At 46.6% G+C, this 21,078-nt stretch overlaps 1 protein-coding gene across 1 annotated transcript in view; it reads right to left on the bottom strand.

Annotated features, from left to right (window-relative positions):
• KCTD3 (potassium channel tetramerization domain containing 3) overlaps positions 1–20,039 on the bottom strand; it is a 290,532-nt gene extending 270,493 nt beyond the window's left edge. The window contains exon 1 of the mRNA XM_069233892.1: positions 19,778–20,039. Within this exon, the coding sequence (XP_069089993.1) occupies positions 19,778–19,869 (92 nt within the window). The 5' untranslated portion in view covers positions 19,870–20,039. The remainder of the gene's footprint in view (positions 1–19,777) is intronic.
• Positions 20,040–21,078: the final 1,039 nt, after the last annotated feature.

Here is a 21,078-nt window from a genome sequence, read left to right on the forward strand (position 1 = left end):
CTTCTCTGTTCTTCCTCTGTGCTCTTCTTCTGTAGTCTTCATCTGTACTCTTCTTTCTCTCCTGCTCCCCGTCTTCTGTCTTCATCTGTGTTCTTCTTCTGTGTGCTTCTCTCTCTCTCTTTGCACCGCGACCTGCGTGTGCTTTCTTCTTCTCGGTCCCTCTTCTTGGCTCTTCCCTCTGCTGCTCGTCGCTCCTCTTCTTCTTTACCTTCTTCTGTATTCTTCGGTCTTCTGCGCTCCTCTTCTTCTTTACCTTCTTCTGTGTTCCTCTGTCTCCTGCGCTCCTCTTCTTCTTTACCTTCTTCTGTGTTCTTCTGTCTTCTGTTCTTCGGCCCCTCTTCTTCTTTACCTTCTTCGGTGCTCTTCTGTCTTCTGATCTTTGGCTCCTCTTCTTCTTTTTCCTGCTTCTTGGTTCTTCCCGCGCCGGTCCTCCTGCTCCTGTCTCGTCTCCCTCACTCGCCTCCCCCTCTGTAACACCCCTATCTACCTATCTCTCTATCTTTCCCCCTCACTCGCCACCTCCTCTGTAACCCCCCCTATCTTCCTATCCTTTCACTCTACCTCTCACCCTCACTCACCTCCATCGCTGCAACCCCCTATCTTCTATCTCTCACCCTCACCCACCTCCACCTCTACAACCCCCCCTCCCCTATCTTCCTAACCTTCCTCCTAACTCTCTTCCTAAACTCCCCCCCATCTCTTCTCCCCTCTACCTGTCCCCCCTCCCTCCGCCACCTCCTGCACGCCCCCGCCCCCCCCAGCTCCCATTCGTCGCCCCACTCCCGTCTCCCGCCCCCAGCTGACCCCTCCTCCCTCTTATGGCGGCCGCTGCGCGACCGCGCCGCTGGCGTGTCAAAGGCACACCAAAGGCAAGCCCGTCTGCGCCCGTCCGGACCTGGCCCGCGCCCTGCGCCACGACCCCTGGTCCTCAGCACTCCCAAACCCCGCTGCACCGCTACGACTCCATCACCCTCCACGCCCTCAACCCAGGGCGCTCCAGCACCTGCTTCCAGGGTAACCCGAAACGTACCCATGGACCCTTCGCATGTCACACCTGCAAACTTACCTTCCACCACTAAACTACCACGACCACCAGCCCATGCGCCATCAACCACCTCAAATGCATCCTGGTCAACGCTCGATCCGTCCACAAACACGCCGTTGAACTCTGGGACCTCCTGGACTCCACAGCACCAGACGTCGCCTTCATCACTGAGACCTGGATGAACGCCTCTTCGGCCCCGACATCGCCATAGCCATCCCCGAAGGCTACAAGATTTGCAGGAAAGACCGCACCAACCAAGTAGGAGGAGGAATCGCCATCGTCTTCAAAGACTCCATCAGCATCACCACCTCCACCGAAGACACCCCCCTCGCCGCCGAGCACCTGCACTTCCAGATCCGCACTGACCCCAGGACCACCCTCAGAGGATCCCTCATCTACCGTCCCCCGGACCGCGTGCCCTCTTCAGCGACTCCATCACCGACTTCATCTCCCCGCACGCCCTCGCCTCGCCAGACTACATCCTCCTCGGCGACCTCAACTTCCATCTAGAACAGAACAACGACCCCAACACCACCGCCCTGCTCGACAACCTCGACAACCTCGGCCTCAAGCAACTGGTGAACACCCCCACCCACATCGCCGGACACACGCTTGACCCCATCTTCTCCGCCAGCAAACACGTTTCCTTCAGCCACGCCTCCGCTCTACACTGGACTGACCACAGTTGTGTCCACTTCACCTTCCGACGCGAGACCCGCCACCTCCGCACTCAACCCATCCCTCGTCGACAGTGGAACAAAATCCCCGAAGAACAGCTTTTCTCCACGCTCATCGACAACCAACCTACCTTCAACGGCGACCCAAACTACGCAGCCCTCAGCCTCACGAACTGGATCACCAACTGCGCAGACAACCTCGCTCCCCTCAGACGCCTCCCAAGACAGGCCAACACCAAAAAACCTCTCTGGTTCTCCGACACCCTTAAAGAATCAAAGAAAACCTGTCGCGCCCTCGAGAAAGCCTTGCGTAAGGACCACACCGCAGACAACATGACCGCCCTCAAGAACGCTACCCGCGAACACCACAACCTGATCCGCGCAGCCAAAAGGAATTTCTTCACAGACAGACTGGACAAAAACAGCCACAACAGCAGAGAACTCTTCAGCATCGTTAAAGAGTTCTCCAACCCCAACGCCAACGCCAACACGCCCTCACAAGACCTGTGCAACTCCCTCGCCACCTTCTTCCATCGTAAGATTACCGACCTACACGACAGCTTCGGACACCAGACCCAGCCGACCAACACTGAACCCACACCCCCAGCCATCACCCTCAACGCCTGGACCCACATCAACACATAAGAAACCAAAACCACCATGAACTCAATCCACTCCGGTGCCCCCTCGGACCCCTGCCCACACTTCATCTTCAATAAAGCAGACGACATCATCGCCCCGCACCTCCAGACCATCATCAACTCCTCGTTTTTGTCTGCTACCTTCCCCGAAAGCTGGAAACACTCTGAAGTCAACGCCCTACTGAAGAAACCTACGGCTGACCCAAGCGACCTGAAGAACTTCCGCCCCATCTCGCTCCTCCCCTTCCCTGCCAAAGTCATAGAGAAGACTTTCAACAAGCAGCTTACCAACTTCCTTGAAGACAACAACCTTCTCGACCCCTCTCAATCCGGATTTCGAGCCAACCACAGCACTGAAACCGCCCTCATCTCAGTCACAGACGACATCAGAACCCTGATGGACAACGGTGAAACAGTCGCCCTCATCCTCCTCGACCTCTCGGCTGCCTTCGACACCGTCTGTCACCGCACCCTAATAACCCGCCTCCGCTCCACCGGGATCCAAGGTCAGGCCCTGGACTGGATCGCCTCCTTCCTCTCCAACCGCTCTCAAAGAGTCTACCTCCCACCTTTTCGCTCAGACCCCACCGAGATCATCTGCGGCGTCCCACAAGGCTCCTCGCTCAGCCCGACACTCTTCAATGTCTACATGAGCCCCCTCGCCGACATCGTACGCAAGCACAGCATCATCATCACCTCCTACGCCGACGACACTCAACTTATACTCTCCCTCACCAAGGACTCCACCAGCGCAAAGACCAACCTGCAAGATGGTATGAAGGACGTCGCAGATTGGATGAGACTCAGCCGTCTGAAACTGAACTCAGACAAAACGGAAGTCCTCATCCTCGGTAACACCCCGACCGCCTGGGACGACTCCTGGTGGCCCACGGCCCTTGGCACCGCACCGACCCCCTCAGACCACGCTCGCAACCTCGGCTTCATCTTGGACCCACTTCTCACAATGACCAAACAAGTCAACGCTGTGTACTCCTCCTGCTTCCTCACCCTCCGCATGCTCCGGAAGATCTTCCGCTGGATCCCCGCCGACACCAGAAAGACCGTGACCCACGCCCTCGTCACTAGCCGCCTGGACTATGGCAACACCCTTTACGCTGGGACCACCGCAAAACTCCAGAAACGTCTGCAACGAATTCAAAACGCCTCCGCCCGCCTCATCCTCGACATACCCCGCAACAGCCACATCTCCGCCCACCTGAGACACCTGCATTGGCTTCCCGTCAGCAAAAGGATCACCTTCCGACTCCTCACCCACGCACACAAAGCCCTCCACAACAAGGGACCAGAACACCTCAACCGCCGCCTCAGCTTCTACGCCCCCACCCGTCTTCTCCGCTCCACCAGCCTCGCTCTCGCCGCCGTCCCTCGCATCCGCTGCTCCACAGCGGGTGGGAGGTCCTTCTCCTACCTGGCGGCCAAGACTTGGAACACCCTCCCCACCATCCTCAGGACCACTCCGTATTCCGGAGACTCCTCAAGACCTGGCTCTTCGAGCAGCAGTAACCCCTTCCCCCTAGCGCCTTGAGACCCGCACGGGTGAGTAGCGCGCTTTATAAATGTTAATGATTTGATTTGATTTGATCATGTTGTGTGAAAGGTTCCAAGACCCTAAGTTTGGGTCTGCCTGTTTAGGAAACTGAACTACTGTATATATAATTATAAAGCGGTGGTGGCACTCATTTTTATGATCTATAGTACAGGAAGAGGCTTTTTTTCCTGTTGTTGAAGAGCGATATCTCTCACAAGTTCTCTCAGGTAAATTTCTCCTACATTAATCTGCCCAGACCATGTGCTGATATCCCTGAATAAGTGGTGTCTGCAGTGATTCTACATATGGTGAGATTCCATGGTGTTAGGTGGCTAATAGGCCCTGGTAAATGTCGTTACAAAATGGAGGCTAAGGGCCTCCCTTCCCACACTGGCAAAGTGTATTCTTGGCATCACTGAACTTTGGGTTTTTTAATGGACAGGAAAGTGTGGAAAGATAAAGGCAGGGCTGCTTTAGTTATGAGGCAGAAGCCTTTTCTGACCTACTGACTGTCTCTTCCGAAACACCACTAAATAGCTTGATGCAGGGTGTCAGATGTCACTTTCCGATTATGCCAGGGCTCATACTGTAGTATAGTAGGGTTTGAACACTAACAAATCCTGTATTTTGTTACCTTTCCACATATGTACATTCTGAGGCAGTATGTAGCAGTAAGCAATAGTTCCAAGTTTGGAATGTCCTTTTGACTCTGTGCAAACCTACACACTTTCACATTTTAGGGATTTTTACCAGTTCTTCTCCGATTGTTTTCCATACTGAGCTGGGAACAAAAGCATTTGGGGGAAAAGTGAACTTGTAAATGATCAACAGATTTTTGCATGAGCAAATCTAGACCTACATATTTGCTTGAGCTAAAAATGTAGTTTACAAATATTTTCTAGGAATACCATTTCCTGGCCTATTTCTGTAAATTCTTGGTAATTCATGAGTTGTAAATCTGCACTAATGCAAGGACATATAGCATGAGGGCACTTTTGTGACTTCCTTTAAGAATTGGACCTTTATTTAGGTCTGGTATTAACCAAGACCTTTTGTTTTTATTACAATTCCGTCTCTCTCTCCCTCTCTGACTATTGATTGGCTTCACTATGAGTGACAGCATTGTGCTCTTTTACAAGGAGCATATAGGCACACAAAGTAGTCTTGTTTAATACCAGGAACTACTGTGGCAATGTGTGCTTTTTGAGACCAAAAAATATTTTTGCTTTTCCCATTGTTTGATATAGTAGTAAGGGCCCTGCAGCTCCCACAACAATAAAGTTTTACAAATACCATGTCAAAACAAGACACGTATTCACAAAACCAAAAGACTGATGACCAATGTCTAACCTACTGACTTTGACCATGCTTGTTTATTTTCATGTTTCCCATAATCTTGTTGAAACAGGTTACACTGATTTTTCCATTATGGATTTATTTTTTAGAAATGCTACCATCCATCAACACATTTTACTAAATAATGCTTAAAAGAAATAGTACATACATTTTCACAGCAGCTTAGCAAACCGTTCTTTTCCTCATTGCATTTTTTAATGAACGTTTTGATTTTGAAATCAAAGAATCGTAAATACTGCTTTCAAGCTTCTGCAAATATTTGCATCTAATCAGAGAGCCTTCTGCGAGCATTATACATAGTGCATATTGTTCAACTTTGCAAACGTGTGCACACATTTGTACACTGAAACTACTATCAGTAGTGCTGCCTGAACTTACTACATTTCCTTAGTGCGCAATCACCATAATAATAAAGGCTTTGCATTAACAAACCATAAATATAAGTTTTAACACCATTAACATATGGAAACAATGTTACCTTTACTGTAGACAATGCACTTTAAACTGGCAGCCACTGGCAGCCAAAGAGTTTGTGCTGCAGGGGGTTGGTCCTACTTGTCCCAAGTACAAAATAAGTATGAAAACTTGTTGCCCTTGACCCCATACAATATGTCCCGGGTGTCGGGCTACAGAAATTCGACACTCCTGCATTGCAGGTGGATGCATTGAGTGACTGCACCTGCCTGCAAGTGGATGCCTGGATCCCTCCTCCAGAGGGCTGCCATCAGGGGGCACACTGTCAGTGCGCCTCCTGAAGCTTCTTTGCCTCTGCGCCTCATCTATAAGAAGCACCCTCTAGTGATAGCGCTGATGCTATATGTGTGCTAGCGCTATCTGTGTTACACAAAAGGCAGCACAAGCGTCTGCATCCTTCTCTGTAATACCAAAGTGGCCCGGGGATGCCCAAAGCGGGCCCACATGCCCATTGCCCCACCCGGGGCACTCTGTATAATACAGCCCCCGCTATTTAACTCTGAACCACTAAAACTGGAATTATGGTTCACCTGAATCTAATTTTTTCTACCAATAATGACTGTACTCTATAACAGGGGTGATTATATGATTAAACTATGTCTATGTAATAGCAACAGATTCTTTTTTACCCCCAACTGAGGACTTTTCAGCCTAACTTAGGAGCTTAATTAAAATTCCAGAAATAATGAACATAATACATTTATCTTATTTTCACCCTAGACCTAAAACACAAAGTAAATACAATATCAGGAAGACAGAGGTAATAAATTATAGAGCACGATTGCACGTTAGTAGTTCTAATATTGATGCCTATGATAATGAGCTACCACATTGGTATGCCTATTTTCAGGACTGCAGAATATGATACGCAAAATACTCAAAATTCAACTTAGGAATACAGCTAAATGTTAAGGTATCTCCAGAACTGTGTACCACTATAACATGCCAGTGGATGTTCACGTTCATTAAGAATTAAAATCTCTTAAAGTAGCAAATACAATGAATTCATAATATCTGATATTATCACCCACATCACATAATCACCTCTCACTTGTACAAAGATAAAATTCAAAAAGCATGTGCAGTGTTTTCACATGAGTGCTCTGTACTCACCTATATTGTGACACTGTAAAACTGGGTATAACAGAAAATATAAGCCAAATTTGGCTATTTATATATCTCCCCATTAAAGCCTTGAGAAAGCCCCAGGCTTGCATGCCAGTAAAAAACGTGAAATGTGTATTGGCTGCATCAAGTCCAAAAGTTTATATTATTTCTGAGGTTTGAAGCAAAATAAATCACAGTTATGCAACAAGAACTGGAATATTCATACTTGAGGACAATTCAAAGAAGATAACCTGGATAGTTGAATAAAGCATCGTCAAAGCACTCAATCACTGATTATGAACAATAAATACTCTTTACACAAATATTATTTATATACTAGTGAAGATTTTCTGTATGTTACATGCACTGTGTTAGAAATTGGGTTTTTGGTTGGCAGTCAGGTTCCCCTCTGTCCAAGCAAGAACCCTCACTCTAGTCAGGGTAAGTCACACACAATCCAAATTATCCTGTGCCCACCCTCTGGTAGCTTGGCACGGAGCAGTCAGGCTTAACTTAGAAGGCAATGTGTAAAGCGTTTGTGCAATAAATCATACAATAACACAATATAGCAACACACAGTGTTTAGAAAAATATATAATATTTATCTGGGTATTTGCAGGTCAAAACGATCAAAGATGCAATATGAATTTGTAAAGATATCACTAAAAAGTGATATAAAGTGTCTTAAGTCTTTAAAAAGCAAACAAAGTCTCTTTCAAGCACAAAGTACCTGGTTTGGAGTAGAAAATCTCCGCAGAGGGCCGCAGAAGAGGAGATGCATGGAAAAATGGTGTGTGCGTCGGTTACGCCCCTTCACACACGGACTTGCGTCGTTATTTTTCACGCGGGGAGACGTGCGTCGTTCTACGGGAAGGAAAATTGTGTGTGCGTCGGTTTCGCCTCTTCACACACGGACTTGCGTCGTTATTTTTCACTCGGGGAAGACGTGCGTCGTTTTCCGGCATGCAGACCGTCTCCTTCTGTGGATCGCGGGATTACCAGATGTGCCAGGGTCTGTGCGAGGATTCCTTGGCTTGTTATCCGGCTGCGCATCGTTCCGGGGGGCTGTGCATGGAATTTTCTTCCTTGCGGCATGAGTTGCGTCGATTTCCTCTCTGGAAGGCGGGCGGCGTTGTCCATGCGAGGCCGTGCGTTGAAGCTCCGGTCGCACTGCAGGCGTCGCGTCGAGCGGCGTCTTTCTGGATCGACGTGCCGTGATTTTCTCACAGCGGAGCCAGCTGTGCGTCGAATTTTTCAGCGCACGAGGAGTCCAAATGAAAAAGAGAAGTCTTTTTGGTCCTGAGACTTCAGGGAACAGGAGGCAAGCTCTATCCAAGCCCTTGGAGAGCACTTTTGCAGCCAGACAAGAGTTCAGCAAGGCAGCAGGCCAACAGCAAGGCAGCAGTCCTTTGTAGAAAGAAGACAGCTGAGTCCTTTGAGAAGCCAGGCAGTTCTTCTTGGCAGGATGCAGGTTCTGGTTCAGGTTTCTTCTCCAGCAAGTGTCTGAGGTGGTAGGGCAGAGGCCCTGTTTTATACTAAATTGTGCCTTAGAAGTGGGGGGGACTTCAAAGAGTGGCTAAGAAGTGCACCAGGTCCCCTTTCAGTTCAATCCTGTCTGCCAGGGTCCCAGTAGGGGGTGTGGCAGTCCTTTGTGTAAGGGCAGGCCCTCCACCCTGCAGATGTATGCAAGTGAGGCTGAGTACCCTGTGTTTGGGGTGTGTCTGAGTGAATGCACAAGGAGCTGTCAACTAAACCTAGCCAGACGTGGATTGAAAGGCACAGAAATATTTAAGTGTAGAGAAATGCTCACTTTCTAAAAGTGGCATTTCTAAAATAGTAATATTAAATCCAACTTCACCAGTCAGCAGGATTTTGTATTACTATTCTGGCCATACTAAATATGACCTTCCTACTCCTTTCAGGTCAGCAGCTACCACTTCAACAATGTATGAGGGCAGCCCCAATGTTAGCCTATGAAGGAAGCAGGCCTCACAGTAGTGTAAAAAACGAATTTAGGAGTTTTACACTACCAGGACATATAAACTACACAGGTACATGTCCTGCCTTTTACCCACATAGCACCCTGCTCTAGGGGTTACCTAAGGCACACATTAGGGGTGACTTATATGTAGAAAAAGGGGAGTTTTAGGCTTGGCAAGTACTTTTAAATGCCAAGTCGAAGTGGCAGTGAAACTGCACACACGGGCCTTGCAATGGCAGGCCTGAGGCAAGGTTAAGGGGCTACTTAAGTGGGTGGCACAACCAGTGCTGCAGGCCCACTAGCAGCATTTAATCTACAGGCCCTAGGCACATATAGTGCACTCTACTAGGGTCTTACAAGTAAATCAAATAGCCAATCACGGATAAACCAATCAACAGTACAATTTACACAGAGAGCATATGCACTTTAGCACTGGTTAGCAGTGGTAAAGTGGCCAGAGTTCAAAAGCCAACAACAACAGGTCAGAAAAAATAGGAGGAAGGCGGCAGAAAGTTTGGGGATGACCCTGTCAAAAAAGCCAGGTCCAACACACTGTATATGCCATTAAACATGTTTTTGTTCTAACACTAAAGGACTGTGCTGTTATAAATCTATCCACTAGGCTAAATACATGTACTGGAAAACATGCACTCTATAATATATAATTTAGACTACTGAGGGAAGTTGTTGGCCCTATCCTCAAATAAGTGTAACATTTTACCACAACTAATCACTCGTCAGGCATACTAAGGTCATTAATAGATAGACTTAAGACTGTGTTGGCCCTACTGAAAGGATCTTCATACAGTCCCAAGTCAAACAATAGCAGGTGCAGACCAGGGTTGGCTAATGGCACTCGCAGCCGCAGCCCGGTCCATGTTATTCAAGCAGTTGCAGTACTCGCCTGGGCCTACCGCAAACAGGCAGTTGTAGACCTTACCTAGGCTACATTAAACATACAGCTGTAACCATCATCCAGGCCTGTAGCAAACATGCAGTTGCATCTCTGACTTAACCAACAGCAATCACACAGTTAAGACAGACCGGTGCGATGAGGAGCATGATGTACCAGGAACCAAGATGACTAAGGTTTGGGGGAAATGGCCAACAGGCTCTCTACTCTTACTGAATGTCCCACAGCCCCTAAGGACATGCTAGGCCTCGCTCCTCAAGCACAGTCTCTCCTCTTGAATGGCCAGGCAGACTCCTTCCCTCTCTCAGCAGACAGGCTTCTAGGCACTTCAGGGCAGATCACAGTTTCTCAAGTAGTAAACTCAGTCTTCAGGTGATGTCCCCTCAAATCTTGCTGCCAGACAGACACCAACACTGGTTGCAGGGCAGTCATGTGAGTACTCTGCTGTGTACTACTATCTTTAGCCATAAAGCACTTGGAAATGGAACAAAGGTGGGGTGGTTTTGGTCTCACTTTTTTCACAACTTCTAGACAGGGAATGTGGAACCACTGCCTCAAATCGTGAACTGGCTTAGGGTGGTTCCCCTTTTAAATGTCCTCTTCCACCATTCTCAGGACATAACCTTTGTGTAGAGTGATGCTTATCACAGTAGCTAGCACTGGGCTACGCCCATCCTAGAGTACCTATAAGAGGCACAAGGAGGTGGTGTGAGGTTTCCACATCCGGCTGTCAGCAGCCAAAATGAAGCAATTAGGGGCAGAAAAATGGGACTAGATACTTTCTCATCTTTCACAGCAGAATCTGTAGTCCCACTCCTCACCTTACCATTCACCAAACAGCAGTACTCAGGAAAAATAATCAGTAGCTCCTTGGTAACCAAAAAGGCTCACAGAATTTCTAAAAGCAGCCCTGACTCCACTAACCTCACTTCAGTGTCTTGGTCTCCTCTCTTCAGCTACAGGAATACAGGCAATACACTTTCACTGTACAAGAGCATAGTTGTTACCCTCAATCTTGTGCTAGGCCACGTCAGGGATAAACAAAATGAATTCCATTGACCGCAAATACTTTGCCTAACTCACACACCATGTTTGTAATACACTGCCAACACGATCACAGACGCTTACCACATAGTTAGGATGTCAGCACAGGAGTCTGGATACAGATCTAGAAGCCGACCTTTATGAAGGTGAACCAGTAGGTCTCATTCCCAGTCACACAGATACAAATAACTGGTCACAATCTTAGTTTTTCATAGCAATGGTACGTGGCCACAACAGAATATGCAGTATATCCATGACAGGGGCAAGGGCAATGAGGCCCATGTGGTCTGCCTCCCCAGGTCACAAGGAGGTTGCAGGAACTCACATATTCAGAGACAGATCTAGGCCTCTGCGTATGCTCTTACATAAGCATGACATCAGGGCTAAAATAAAAAGTTAGGATCCCAGCTATATACACAGTCGGGCACTCAGGGTAGGGAACACACAATACCTTGCACGGGACATTCCTGTCACAACATAGGGCATGCCCCTTTCTCTCTCTCTCTGAGCTGCTACTCCCGAAAGCTGATGGCTGCCAGGTGCAAGATCTTTATGCATGACAGTGCTCATGATGCGAGTGCTTCAGTTTGAAACACAACTCATCACTATCTGCTCTGAAAACTATAACCTGAAACAAAGAATTTGTCTGCTCGGCAGATGAGAAACACACTACGAAAGGGACCTGCTTTGGACCAGTTCCAGACCTCTGACAGTAGAATCAATATTCCCTGTCTGCAAAATGACAACAAAAAGGGATTGAAAAGTCCCCACTGAGTTGTCACTGACAAAAGTGACTGCGCTCTTCTTAGTACCACCTCTCAGTTCCAGCCTGATACGTTTTTGCCTATTTACTATGTAGTACCTGCTACAGAATCCTGTTCCCATAGATATAATCCTTGTGTGGTATTTCATTTTGTTATAATAAAGGAGTTATCTTGTATAAAAGATAAGCACTGAACAAGAGAATCATTTTTGCATTCTATTTGGTAACTGTTGAGCTCTGAATCTCTACACACCACGCTACCTCCCTGAGAAGCCTTGGACTGCTTGCCTTACTATACTAAAGATCAAGCGCTGAAGGGTTTGCTGTGCCATAACAGATCAGGCCACAGCACAGCAGGAGTAAAAATTCTCAAGTACCAGGACTGTCACCCAGTTACCCTGAAATAATTAATGAATCAATCAATGAATATAAAAACGTACAGGGAGTGCAGAATTATTAGGCAAATGAGTATTTTGACCACATCGTCCTCTTCATGCATGTTGTCTTACTCCAAGCTGTATAGGCTCGAAAGCCTACTACCAATTAAGCATATTAGGTGATGTGCATCTCTGTAATGAGAAGGGGTGTGGTCTAATGACATCAACACCCTATATCAGGTGTGCATAATTATTAGGCAACTTCCTTTCCTTTGGCAAAATGGGTCAAAAGAAGGACTTGACAGGCTCCGAAAAGTCAAAAATAGTGAGATATCTTGCAGAGGGATGCAGCACTCTTAAAATTGCAAAGCTTCTGAAGCGTGATCATCAAACAATCAAGCGTTTCATTCAAAATAGTCAACAGGGTCGCAAGAAGCGTGTGGAAAAACCAAGGCGCAAAATAACTGCCCATGAACTGAGAAAAGTCAAGCGTGCAGCTGCCACGATGCCACTTGCCACCAGTTTGGCCATATTTCAGAGCTGCAACATCACTGGAGTGCCCAAAAGCACAAGGTGTGCAATACTCAGAGACATGGCCAAGGTAAGAAAGGCTGAAAGACGACCACCACTGAACAAGACACACAAGCTGAAACGTCAAGACTGGGCCAATAAATATCTCAAGACTGATTTTTCTAAGGTTTTATGGACTGATGAAATGAGAGTGAGTCTTGATGGGCCAGATGGATGGGCCCGTGGCTGGATTGGTAAAGGGCAGAGAGCTCCAGTCCGACTCAGACGCCAGCAAGGTGGAGGTGGAGTACTGGTTTGGGCTGGTATCATCAAAGATGAGCTTGTGGGGCCTTTTCGGGTTGAGGATGGAGTCAAGCTCAACTCCCAGTCCTACTGCCAGTTCCTGGAAGACACCTTCTTCAAGCAGTGGTACAGGAAGAAGTCTGCATCCTTCAAGAAAAACATGATTTTCATGCAGGACAATGCTCCATCACACGCGTCCAAGTACTCCACAGCGTGGCTGGCAAGAAAGGGTATAAAAGAAGGAAATCTAATGACATGGCCTCCTTGTTCACCTGATCTGAACCCCATTGAGAACCTGTGGTCCATCATCAAATGTGAGATTTACAAGGAGGGAAAACAGTACACCTCTCTGAACAGTGTCTGGGAGGCTGTGGTTGCTGCTGCACGCAATGTTGATGGTGAACAGATCAAACACTGACAGAATCCATGGATGGCAGGCTTTTGAGTGTCCTTGCAAAGAAAGGTGGCTATATTGGTCACTGATTTGTTTTTGTTTTGTTTTTGAATGTCAGAAATGTATATTTGTGAATGTTGAGATGTTATATTGGTTTCACTGGTAATAATAAATAATTGAAATGGGTATATATTTTTTTTTTGTTAAGTTGCCTAATAATTATGCACAGTAATAGTCACCTGCACACACAGATATCCCCCTAACATAGCTAAAACTAAAAACAAACTAAAAACTACTTCCAAAAATATTCAGCTTTGATATTAATGAGTTTTTTGGGTTCATTGAGAACATGGTTGTTGTTCAATAATAAAATTAATCCTCAAAAATACAACTTGCCTAATAATTCTGCACTCCCTGTATAATGCCCACAGCTGTTCAGCAGAGTGTCCATTCATTCATTCATGTTGAAACAAAAGATCTGGCTAATGAAAGATCTTTGTAACTGGTTGCTATAGTTTTGTCAGGCTGCTGACACAGGTTACAGAGAAATCTAGATGGGAGTGTTTAAACATTACAAAATTATATGTAACATCTGCAAACTTTGAAATTAACCATAAAAAATATTAATTAGAAACAAGGCAAGGTCACATGCCCACACCTGAAGCCCAAATGATGGAGTTTATATTTTAATAACGGAACACATACGTATTTTGCAACATCCATCAATGAAATTTGAAGAAACAAAGAGGAAGGATATTCATTGTCTTCTGGCGTAGTGAGAGGGATAATTTAGCAGTTGGGCCGCGGGTGGAAGCCGACACAGGTGCTAGCACAGGGGTGGCTTCACACAAACCAGTAGTGAGGCTTGCCACAGGCCCCTGAGCAATAAGCAGATGTCCTAGTTTGTCTGACTGTTCACCTGCCCAAGTTTTTCTCAACATTACCCTTTCATTTGGTTTCCCTCGCTTCTGCAACCAAGGCCAAGGACACCTGTGGAGATCCCAAAGGTAGGGTGCAGGGCTATAAGTAAAGTGGGAGCAAAGAGAAGAGAAATACATCTATGGTTAGTTGGTGGTGTCTGCCTTCTCTCCAGCACTATTTGTGCAGTACCAAGTTTCAGAGTGGGGAGCAGCATTCAATCCTGGTTGTCACAACAAAGCTACAGAGACACTCCAACAGAGCAGTCAGACTGAAGGAAGATGGAAACTCAGGAAGGAAGCTGCCCTCCGCTCCTGAGGTTGTTTGCACAAGGCATGCTTGAAAGACACCTTTTTAGGTTCTGCGTAAGCATACGGCCTCTTGTATACTTTTAAGTATACTTCTCCTGTGGGCTTCCAGCTATTTCATTTGCTAGTTTCAGTGTCATTTACAAATCCTTGTTTGCTAGTGGAGAGTCATGCCTCTTTGTCCCTCCTTCTTCTGTGTGGGAGCAGGTACCAACTACTGTATAGTTATGCTTTGTCCTGTTTGTCTGGTCTGTAGGGCACTTTTGTTACTTTGTTTCCTGCTCCTGTCCTGGGAAGCTTCCCGTTTCATTTGAGGAGCATTCTTGCTTTGAGCTTAGCTGTAAACAAGGCTATAAATCAGCTGTTATCTTGGTCTTATTTGTTTTTTTGTGGTCTCTCTGAACCCTATTGCCTGACTCCTGCCCTTCCTTGACCCAGTGCCAGAAACCACACCCCCACACACACTGTCTGCCAGAGATCCTCAGTTCTTGCAGTCAGTACACTCTGCTGCTCCAGTACTGGGACCTCGGGCGCAGCTCCATCAGTGCACCTCCGTTCACATACTCCAAGCCCTCAGCCGTGCCAATGCCAGGAACCCCAAGCACACTGTCTGCAAGAACACCTCAGTTCTCGCAGTCAGTACAATCTGCTGCTCCAGTACTGGGACCTCTGGAGCAGTTTCATCAGTGCACCTCTGTTTACACACTCCAAGCCCTCAGCTGTGTTAGTGCACCTCATTTCGAACCCATCGAGGTCACTTCCTTTCCTATACTGGGACCCCTCCCACGTACAGTTCCATTACTGCAGCTTAATTCTAATATTCAGTCCCACTGTCAAGCCAATACTGGACCCAAAAGAGCAAAACACAGCTCAGCCAGTGCACCTCAAGTCTAACATCCATGCCACTGTTGAAGGGACCCATCACAGCTCCGCCAGAATTCATCAATTCTAACATTCAGTGCATATTGTTTCTCAGTACTCATGCTCACACACACACACCCTTCACAACTCCTCGCTTCTGTGGTTCAGAGGCAATGCCACTCCCATGCTGGGCACCACTCGCAGCCTCACTAGGGGCACGTCCAGACTAACACTTGGAAACACTGGCACACCAATACTAAGTCCCACACACAGCTCCATTAACATACCTCACTTCTGACCTTGTGTGCTCGTTACTGCTCCAGTACTGCAGTCCACATACAACTCTGTCAGTGGACCTCAACCCTAACCTGCAGCACCCCAATATCAGGAATTACATGGCACCCTGGGTCTCATTCCTCAACCGCTGTATTTCTGTTATTCCAGCACTGGTCCGAGACACAGCTCTGTCTACACCCCCAATCCTGATCTGAAGTGCCCCAATATTGCTATATTGGGGTTCACATACAACTCTGCTAATGCACCTCATGCTGTTCTGCAGTGCCCCCTGCTGTTCCACATTCTAACTTCTGTTTGAGGACGTGGAGGAGCCAATTAAATCTATTCTTAGCTGCCATCTTTATTTGGAAGGGTCTGATTCACCTGTCTCACTCTGTTCTTTCCTTTTACTCTGTTTACTCTCAATGTTGTCTTTCTCTCCCACTTTTCTCTTTCCAGCTCTTAAAATCCACATGTTAACAGTTTTGCTCTTTCTTTCAACTGTTTATTTCTACTCCTTTTTTACCCCTCTTCCTCTTGCTACCTTCTCTTTCAAACTCACAAAAACTTTGCTATTTCTTTCGTTGTTTCATTCCTTTGTTTTCTCCACCAGGCATACATTCTTTCACTATTTTTTCTCTTCCCTTCATTCTTTCTTTGTCTTTTTTTTTATTAGCTCTTTCCTTTGACTCGGTGTGCGTCTTTTCACTTTCTTTAATTTTCCTTCCTTTCTCTGGTATTTTTCTTATCTTCGTCTGTCAATTCACCTTTTACTATCAATCCCTCTTTTTCCCATCTGTATGTGGAAGCCACAAGATTCTTGTCAGGATCCGAATTGTCAAAGTGGTTTTCCCATTCTGGGTATGTAGGAAATGTGTCAGTACATAAATGCCTTGGTTCTTTCGCTGTTTGTTTCTCTCAGAATCTCTCTTTTTTTCATCTAATGTTAATTTATCATTCGCTTTCTTTTCACACTGCTTTCATTATTTTTTCCTCTATCATTTGTCCGCTAGCTTTCCACCCTTTTTTCTTTTGTCTCATGTTTGCTCTATTTCTTCTTAGTTGTGTTTTTAATTCCTTGTTCTTTGTTTCCCTTTTTTCTTTTATTTCTTTGCGCTCCCTTCTCTTTCTTCCTGTTGTCTGTTGTATTACTTTTGCTTCTCTTTTTCTGCCCCATCGGCTTTCTCTCCTGAGACCTAGTTATCAATGGAGCAACAGGTGCAGTGGCACCAGGGCCCAGAGACCTACAGACCTCACTCTACTTTAATTACTGCTGTATTTTCCTACTGAAATTCCAGTCAACCACTTTCCTTTCTCACTCCAGGGACCAGCATTTGGACCAAGGGAGGTTTTGTGGCAATGACGGAAGTCAGGGCCCACTCGACTCATGAAAGGTACTTCACTGTTTGAGAGATTGTTCTCTCATTTGCTGAATTGAGGCAACACAGAATTGCTTGCCTACAGTGCGCACAACCGTTTGGATCCAGAACGAATGCAGCCATTTTTGGCGTATAGTCAGGGTGGCGTTGCAGAGACAAAACATGTGGCTCAAGGTTTTCGGAGCAAGCCCACATAAATGACACAGCAAGTCCTTTTTGACCCTCAGCCAGGGACTTTCATGCGCTATTACCGGTAACATTCCAAGGCCATAATTCAGGTATTTCCTTTTTATACTATATAGGCTTCTCCCAGGTATGGCTGTGTATTCAAGGTCTTATAGCTGTTTAAAATCAGCCAAACATGGTAGTGCTTCTCTAGCAATGTCCTGTCCTCTAATAAAGAAGTTATTTGTGTAACTTTTTGGACTATAGTTTTGAAGATGTTGTGATTTACTATTGGTTACACAAAAGGATGATGGGCAGAGTGATGAACAATGCAAACACTCACCCCCAGTCACAGATCTGGGTTTAATACATTGTTCTTTTGCTCCCCATGCCACCCCAGTTTGGACCCAGCCATATGCAAATCAGTCTTGACCCTGTCCTCATGAGAACAGTCCAGCCCGAACTGCCAGACAAGGTCCTCACTGGACCGGAAACAAGCATCCTGGGACCAGTTTCAGGGTATCATCCTTTATCAGCCAGGCTAGCTTGAATCCAGTGGCACAGTGAGCACGGAACCCACATCTGGGCATGCCCTTCCCATTGAGGGCAACTTTAGCTACACAAAAGGTTGATGGATGGAGTGCTGAACAATGCAAACACTCACCCCCAGTCACAGATCTGGATTTAATCCACCATAAATCTCCCAGGCCTAACTGGTTAATTGTGGCGTTGAGATAGTCCTGAGCAGATGAAGGTGACTTCTTTGTAATCTCCTCCCATATATGATGGCTCATGGCATTGCCCTCAGTGTTTTCCAATCTGTGGCAGGTGGTGGCAAATGCTGCGGGTCTGGCTTAGGTCAGCTTAGTTAAGTCAAACTTCAGCCTGATCTAAGCAGGCGAAGTAGATCGGGGGAGCTTGAAGATGTGCCTGCATATATGTACTATTGTGACTTCCAGAACTGTGGTTCTCTTCTACAGAGGGCCACACTGCCACAGTCCAGGATCATGACCACCTTTGCTCTAGCTATGGACCCTACAAGAAACTGCAATGTGTATTTGTTATGTGAAGTATGCCATATTTGTCATGGCTGGGACTGGTACCCAACATGGATCCACTCGTAGAATACTTTAATATACTGTAATGCTATTGTGCTGAAAGAAATACCAATAAAAACAATTTGAAAAAGAATACTGTGGACCCACATCACCTTGTTTTAACCGATGCAAATTGAGCATGCCAGCTTACAACCTCTTCAGTGTGGCTGAGTGCCTGTGCCATTAGTTTTTCCTCCTTTAGCTCTGTTTCTGCTTTACTTGTCTTTGATTATCAAGATCTCCAGATGAGTGGTATTTGGGGAGAAATGCAAAATCTATCTGAATTTGGCATATTCGTGTTAACTCTGTTCCCCTGTTTCCCAAACTCTTGTTTGTACAAACAGAAAGTTTCCAGTCTTTACTTTAGATTCCAAATTCGTTGTTTAGTTAGTAACTCTATGTAGGCAAAGGCCAGAAGTCCGAATGCTTAACAAATATGTTAAATATCAACATTTTAGGAGAGAATATGTCAAAAGAGGTTTTGCTAAGTGTACATTTTCGGGGGAAATGGGTAGATATGCAGTGGCATTCTTCATTGACAGTATTCTGCTCAAGTTGCCAATCTTGATTGCCTTTTCACATCATTTACCTTCATGGGTTGTATTTGTTTAACAGTAGACTGCCTTTAAAAACAAATAAATCAAATAAAACGGTGCATGGTTACTGTTTAAGCTACCAATTCCTATGCGTGCTCATTTGTTATCCTTTTACTCATTCGGCAGAATCTCTGCAACGTGCTGTCTGGAATGCTGGGCCTTCTCTGACTAACCCTCTTTTTGGTGAACTGGAACACACCACCCTTACTGCCCTGTGGCTAAACTGGTTAGTCCTTATTATACACAGTAGGTCTCACATACCCTCAGCCAACACACTGCTATGCGCTGCTTCCCAAACCACGATAAATGCACTTCAGTGGTCATCATATATAACGTAAAAAACGCTTCTATGTAGGCTCTAAACAAAAACAACACCGTCCCAACAACACACAAAGCACACGGTGTAGGTTGCTATGCATGTGGATAAGGGCTTCAGTACCCCCACACAAGCGCTATGCAAAAGCTACAAAACAGCGGACATCCATTTTGCTCGAAATGACATCTGAATAGCAGTGGGGCGGCTAAAGGTAAGTGTGTGCCCAAACTGGCAGCCTTGTGCCAACCCCAGAGAGCTGCCAGCTGCCCCAGTTTCAGTGTTGTCAACTGCTCGTTGCTTCTGTCAGGGGTTAGCATCAGCTTTAAACCCCACGTCCATGTTTTTTTCACTAGTTGTAAACAACAATAAATATTGCATGAGCTCGGATGACGGGGTGGTGCTGGTGGACGGCCGGGGGCCCTGCCAGCGGCTGCCACATCGCATCACGCAGTGCGCCGCTCTGGAGCGGTCCCGGGCTCGGGTCCGTGTCGCCCGGAGGTGGCCAGCCTTGTGGTCAAATCAATGAGCGCTGCGTCCGTCGCGCTGGTAATTCAGGGTCAGTGTTTATGAGCAGCGCGGCGACAGCTGACAGGGAGGGCGCCCTCGCGTTACCCCTTCCCTGGGTGCAGCGGCATCCCCGAGTTCCTTCCAGGCAGGGCCCCGGGCCCCCGCAACCTCTCCTCGGCTGCAGCAGCCCCGCCTCGGCCAAGCCACCGCCGGTTCTTACCTGGTGCCGCCGACGTTGAGCTCAATGATCTCGCCGATGCCCGAGGCCAGGCAGCCTCCTCCTCCCGCCCCGGCGCTGCCGTTATCGGCCATGGTTCCCCTGCCGCCCGCTTCCTGCTGCAGCAGCAGCCGCGGGAGCAGCCCCGGCCCGCCGCGGCCGCCTGTGCTCCCGGAGCCGAGGAATGGAAGGGGGCAGCGGGGAGGAGGAGCGGGGCGGGATCGGGCGGCTGCCAGGCAGGCCTGGGATAGCGGCGAGGGAAGGAGGGGGCGCCGTGAATCACACTGCAGCCGGAGAGGAGTTTACTGTAGCTGCCTGCTGTAGAGATTTGCTCAGCTATAATATCTGAAGTAATAAAAACTAAATCCACACTTTAAACACAAGTTATACAAAGGCTGAGTACAGCTGAATTTGAATTTCCCAAGGAATATCAATTAAAACCTCTGTTTTAAAGTGAAAATGAATTCCAGGAAACTTCGACAGGTTACTAGAGCCCGAGAGCTGTCTAGTGATGTATTGGAAATCAATGTGAATATATAAGCAAAGCTATAAATGGGAATAATAAGTGCAGGTACTTACCAAATTAGACTGCGAGTTAGGGACAGTTCAGGGGGCAGAGCTAGGGTAAAAAAATTAATAGGATCCAGATTTTCTTGGTGTGCATGATATAGACATTTGTGCTATCTTTAGAGTATTCTTGCTGCACTTACATGCACAAAATGATACCTTTAATATGTAATAAAGGTGGAGGTTGCCTCTGTACAAATGGCACATAAAAACAGTTGAATGTTGGTTCTTTATACAATCATGGCTAATTTGGGCAGTTTAATTTTGTTATGACTAATTACAATTCAAAATATTTCAATTCTGGAAATGTAAGACTAAATTATACATTAGTAAGGTTTGGAAGGGGTTGTGGTCTTTTGGATGTGTCAAACAATACCATTCTGCCCTTAATACTGGTGGACAGTTACACCCTTTTTCTCCTTTCTGAAATCTTCTCTCTCTCACATGATCTATGTCTTCACTACTGTCTTTACTCTGTCCTTCTGCATCCTTGCTTCACATCCCCTTCACTGCAATTTCACACACTCAGACAAGTGCAAATTCAGTCCCTCTCCTCACCTCTAAACACGCCATTTTCGTCAATATTTCATCAACTGCATACCCCTTCACATACCTACCTTATAATCATCATTAACATTGTCAGATATGGAACTATCGAACTGTGCACTCTGCTGAGAGGCCAAGGATGAGTTGTGTACCTTTGTCTCCTACTGGCAGGTACAAGCTCACACTACATT

The sequence above is a fragment of the Pleurodeles waltl genome, chromosome 5, assembly GCF_031143425.1.
Source record: "Pleurodeles waltl isolate 20211129_DDA chromosome 5, aPleWal1.hap1.20221129, whole genome shotgun sequence".
NCBI lineage: Eukaryota > Metazoa > Chordata > Amphibia > Caudata > Salamandridae > Pleurodeles > Pleurodeles waltl.